Source organism: Protomyctophum bolini (genome assembly GCF_963924005.1).
Source record: "Protomyctophum bolini genome assembly, chromosome: 2".
In the NCBI taxonomy this organism is placed as follows: Eukaryota; Metazoa; Chordata; class Actinopteri; order Myctophiformes; family Myctophidae; genus Protomyctophum; species Protomyctophum bolini.
The window spans coordinates 21,591,759-21,596,317 of NC_137863.1; the positions used below are offsets into that span (position 1 = coordinate 21,591,759).

The 4,559-nt window shown below is 44.1% G+C and overlaps 1 protein-coding gene across 1 annotated transcript; it reads right to left on the reverse strand.

Moving 5' to 3' along the window:
* Positions 1-1,999: 1,999 nt before the first annotated feature.
* Positions 2,000-3,667, reverse strand: LOC308333231 (serine/threonine-protein kinase OSR1-like; the record flags this gene model as incomplete). The annotated part of the gene is made up of 1 exon (XM_080789470.1): positions 2,000-3,667. One exon carries the CDS (start codon positions 3,665-3,667, stop codon positions 2,000-2,002), a length of 1,668 nt encoding a protein of 555 aa, XP_080645596.1.
* Positions 3,668-4,559: the final 892 nt, after the last annotated feature.

Sequence of the window (4,559 nt, forward strand, 5' to 3'; positions counted from 1 at the left end):
TTCAGAGATGTCACGATGAAGAGGGAATCATACGCTTTACAGCACACTCTGTTGGCCAAGGCATGTCTCTGTATTTGGTTGCATCTAGCCGGGCACTCAGCCACACTTACCCTCAGACCCTCCATGACCTTACAGGCGTATGATAGGCTCAATTTATGTAACTTAGCATTTTATGTAGACATCATGGGCTCCATCTGGCCACCCCTTACCCATTATCCCTAAACTTATTTGCCATTCTTTACTATTTTAAAACGTTTAAAAATAGTTCAACTAGCCGACACGTTGTTAGCTTGCAGATCGGCTATTTGTACTGTTTTTAAATGTTTTAAAATAGTAAAACATAGCAAATACGTTTAGGGATAAGGGGTAAGGGGTGGCACAAGATCTAGACCTATATACGCATAGTTTCATCATATAGATAGTCCACTGTTAGGTTCTTATAGCTTATGTATGGTATGAAAAAATATATAATTGGGAATGTTTTTTGAAAATGTTTCGAAATGATAACGATTAAAAACAAAAGGTTTTATTGTTCAAGAGGAAAGGGGAAATTGACAATATTGCATAGTCATGTTGATTATGTCATATTGATGAGTCAGAGTGAATCAGATGGAAAAAAACAAAAATAAATTGGGGATTTACTTCCTTTGCCTTCTGGCCCAGTCAGTGGTTTGCAAGATTAGCCGTGGACGTACAGTTCTCATAATAGTGGCTCACCCCCTACTGTATAGGTACCATAATTAATTGTACACATTACATATTCATAATGTAAACTCACAGCATGTATTTCTCGTGTTATGCATTTTAACATTTAAACAAAATAGCTAGGAGCACACACCAATAGTGAGAAGACTTGAAAAATAAGGAGATCTCCACAGCTCATATAATCACCATGAAAAAAACTTTTAACATGAAACCAACGTTTGGGCAACAATGCCTTCTTCAGGGTATGGCTGGCAGGGATGGTATACAACTGATCAGATTTATAGAGATTGGGAGACTCCTCAACGCCCAAAGGGTAATTGGTTGCTGGCAACATTATTATTAATCTATTTATACAGCAATATAGAGAGAAATATATAAAGAACATCAGAATGCAACAGGTCGGCCAGTACAAGTATATGTGTATATACAATTGCTAAATACATTGAAATGTTGATGCATTTTCACTGTACTCTCAGTTTTTTTAGCTATGCTATACCCGCTCCAATGTGTGGCTTTGTGTGTCTATGCATTATTATTCCGCTTCAGATTCCCATTCAAGTCAATGGCAAAATAAACATTTACTACCCTGAACAAACATTTACTATCCTAAACAAACTTGGCCGGTAAAAAAACTACATAACTACCCAAAAGCAGTAGTCCATAGACCTGGCGACAGGGAATTTATTATTATTAGGCTCTAAACAAACATTAAATGTCCATATACTTGGCTGCCACATAACGTAATTTCACAATATTTAATATGTAATGCCTCACCTACTCCTACATTCCAAGTGCTTCATCAGGGTTTTATATGAGCTCCTTATTGGAACAATGGACTAGCTACTGTATATTATGCATACTAAATTTATACTTAAAATGTGAGACATTACTTCCATTATAAAATTATAAAATATTACCAAAATGGTTGGGTCGTATCCTCCATCACGTCCATGTTATTAAACAAGATGTCTACTAGAAATGTGGCTTACCTGTGAACCTCTGACATGTCAGTTTCAGTTTGGTGGTGGATCCGAGACAAACGTGTGAACTGGCACAAACATATTCACAAAATGTGAAGAATATTCAGGAACTGACTTCCGTGGCCTGGCAGCTGTGCATAAATTTGCCTCTGTTTTTGCCTCTGACACTCCAGTTGTTGTTATATACACCATGCCTGTTTTATTTTTTATTTTTACCTTTTCTGGTTGTTTGATTTCTGCCTCTGTTCCCAACGCTGCCTTTTGCTCTGTGGTTTTGGGCTATACTGTACACCACTGGAATGAATAAATAATACCTATTCAGTATCTGACGAACTGATGTTGAGCTGTGCAAACCCCAACAGTTTGACGTCGTCGGGTATGTCCGGCTCGTGCGAGCCTGATGCCAGTTTGAAGGTCACATTTCTGTTGTTCAGAGGATCGTCGACGATCTTTTGCAAATTGGAAGCAACAACAACTAAGTCCTTACCATCGACCAGACCGGCCGAGACCAACTCGTGGGCCACCCCATCGGCAGAGTCTCTGCCGGGCATGAACTCGAATCGGATGTCGTTGAGCTCCTTCTTCGTATTCCTCAGGGTCAGCACCAGGCTGATGGCGGCATTGGCGCCCGATGCCGCCGGGCCCTTTGCAGGCGTCGATTCCAGTGAGTGACTCCCCGACTGAGTGGAGGCCTGTGGTACGTTGGCGTTCGATGCTGCCAGGTCCTGTGCAGCCGGTCCAAGTGAGAGACATCTCAGTGCCCGAGCAGGGGTATGTGGTATAGCCTCTCCACCTGTCTGGTCTGCAGCAGCATTCCCAATGCCCTCCTGGGCTGAGACAGATGGCTGAAGAACCGGGGTGTCGACTGTGGGAAGGAAAATCTCCAAACTGTGTGATTCGTCCTTCACCCTTGGCGAGCGCAGAGCCGCCACAGCGGCCTTCCCCTCCACACTCTCCTCGTCCAGCTCGTCGTCGCTCCACTCCCATCCTCCGTCCTCTGTCTTGTGGAGAACGCCGCTGGACCCGGGTACGCGACGCACCTTTTTCGAGCGATCCGACATGGTCGGCGCCTTCCTGAGCTTCTCCTCCAAATACTCATTGTTCTTGGCTTTTGTGAAGAACTTGTGTTTTAACAACTCGCCAGCAGTTGGCCTTTTCGTTGGGTCTTTCTGTAAACACAGGGAGATCATCTTCCTGAAGGACTTGCCATATTTCTTCACCATATTCATGTCGGTGATACCCGTCTCCAGGCAGGGAGGGTCATTCTGCAGGGTCAGCATAAGCACCTTCATGGGAGGATACTTGTGATATGGTGCGGCTCCGGTGGCCAGTTCAATGGCTGTTATACCGAAACTCCAGATGTCAGCTTTGAAGTCATAGCCCCGTTCCGGCTCCATGACCTCTGGGGCCATCCAGCAAGGTGTACCCACGAATGTCTTCCGCACTTTGTTTCGGTTGTCTCCAGCTGCAAGGAAGTCACTCACTCCAAAGTCTGCAATTTTCACCGAGCCATCGCTGCCAAGAAGAATATTTCCACCCTTCAGATCCCTGTGAATCTGGCCATTTTTATGCAGGTATTCCAGCCCCTCCAACACTTCTTTTAGGATGGTGGCGATGCAGGCCTCACCCAAGACGCCATTGATGTGTTCAGCACGCTTAATGGTATGCTTGATTATGTCCAACACAGAACCACCGCTGAGTAGTGTCATCACCAGCCAGAGTTCATCCTTAACCACAAAGGAGGTGTAGTAAGAGACAATGTTCCGATGGTGACACTGGCTCAAAGACCGGCTCTCTTTCAGAAGCTCATCCATGCTGCTCTGACACTTTTCCAGGTTGATGCGCTTGATGGCCACCTGCTCCTTTCTGGGCATACAGTACGCTGCTTGGACCACGGCTGTGGCACCGCTCCCTATCACCTCTTTGAGAACATAATCATCCTTGTTGTTTGGCCAGGATTGAGAGCTCTGGTCCTCTGCCATCCTTCTGCTGTTTGCACACCGTAAACTGTGTGTTTAGACTCAGATAAGGTTCGAGGTTGATTTCATATAGGGGTCACCAGTCGTAGCGGTGAGGACTCTTGTAACTGCTAAATACTCCACTGTCCGGCACACCTGCTATATAATGCCAACACCACAGCGGTGTCGTAAGACCTATTGACGACGTCAGTCTAGCCCAGGTGTGAAGTTCACATGGTTCCAGACTGTTCCCAAGTACTGACGTCATATTGATGTTAATCTGTTCATTGCTGTCAGGCAATGAACCTCACACAAGAGTGTTGCAGAAAAGTAGTAAAAATAGCAGATCTACAAGCTCACAGTGCGTCGCAATGTGTTGTGTTGTCAGCTTGTAGAGCTATTTTCATTATTTTATAATATTGAATAAAAAAATCACACCCGTATGAAGTGAGGGGAGCTCTTGCCTCTTATCATCATTCGTCATCATCATCATCTCATTCTGGCCAATAACAATTTGCGTCCTCACTTTTGTCTTCAATGTTACACACTTTTGTCTTCAATGTTTGTGTTTACACGTACACACCCTCAAAGCTGGACATAGGAGTGGCTAGTGCCCCTCAAAAAAGAAACACTCTTGGACTAATAATCTGAGTTCCCAGAAGTTTTAATCGTGGACATACAATTTCTACCCGAAAGCGACGATATGGAGTTCCACATGGTTCTCTGATCAGATACTAATACGCATCCTTGACAAACTCCAGAGTCCAGGCCTAGTAACTGCTATCCATAACCAACAGATTGCACAGTGAAACCATGCCATTATTAGACCCAATTTCTTGTTATTATATGTATTATTTATGAGGCGTGGATTGTTTTTATGGCATAGGGGTGAGCTGTCAACACCAAAAGTTCTTGT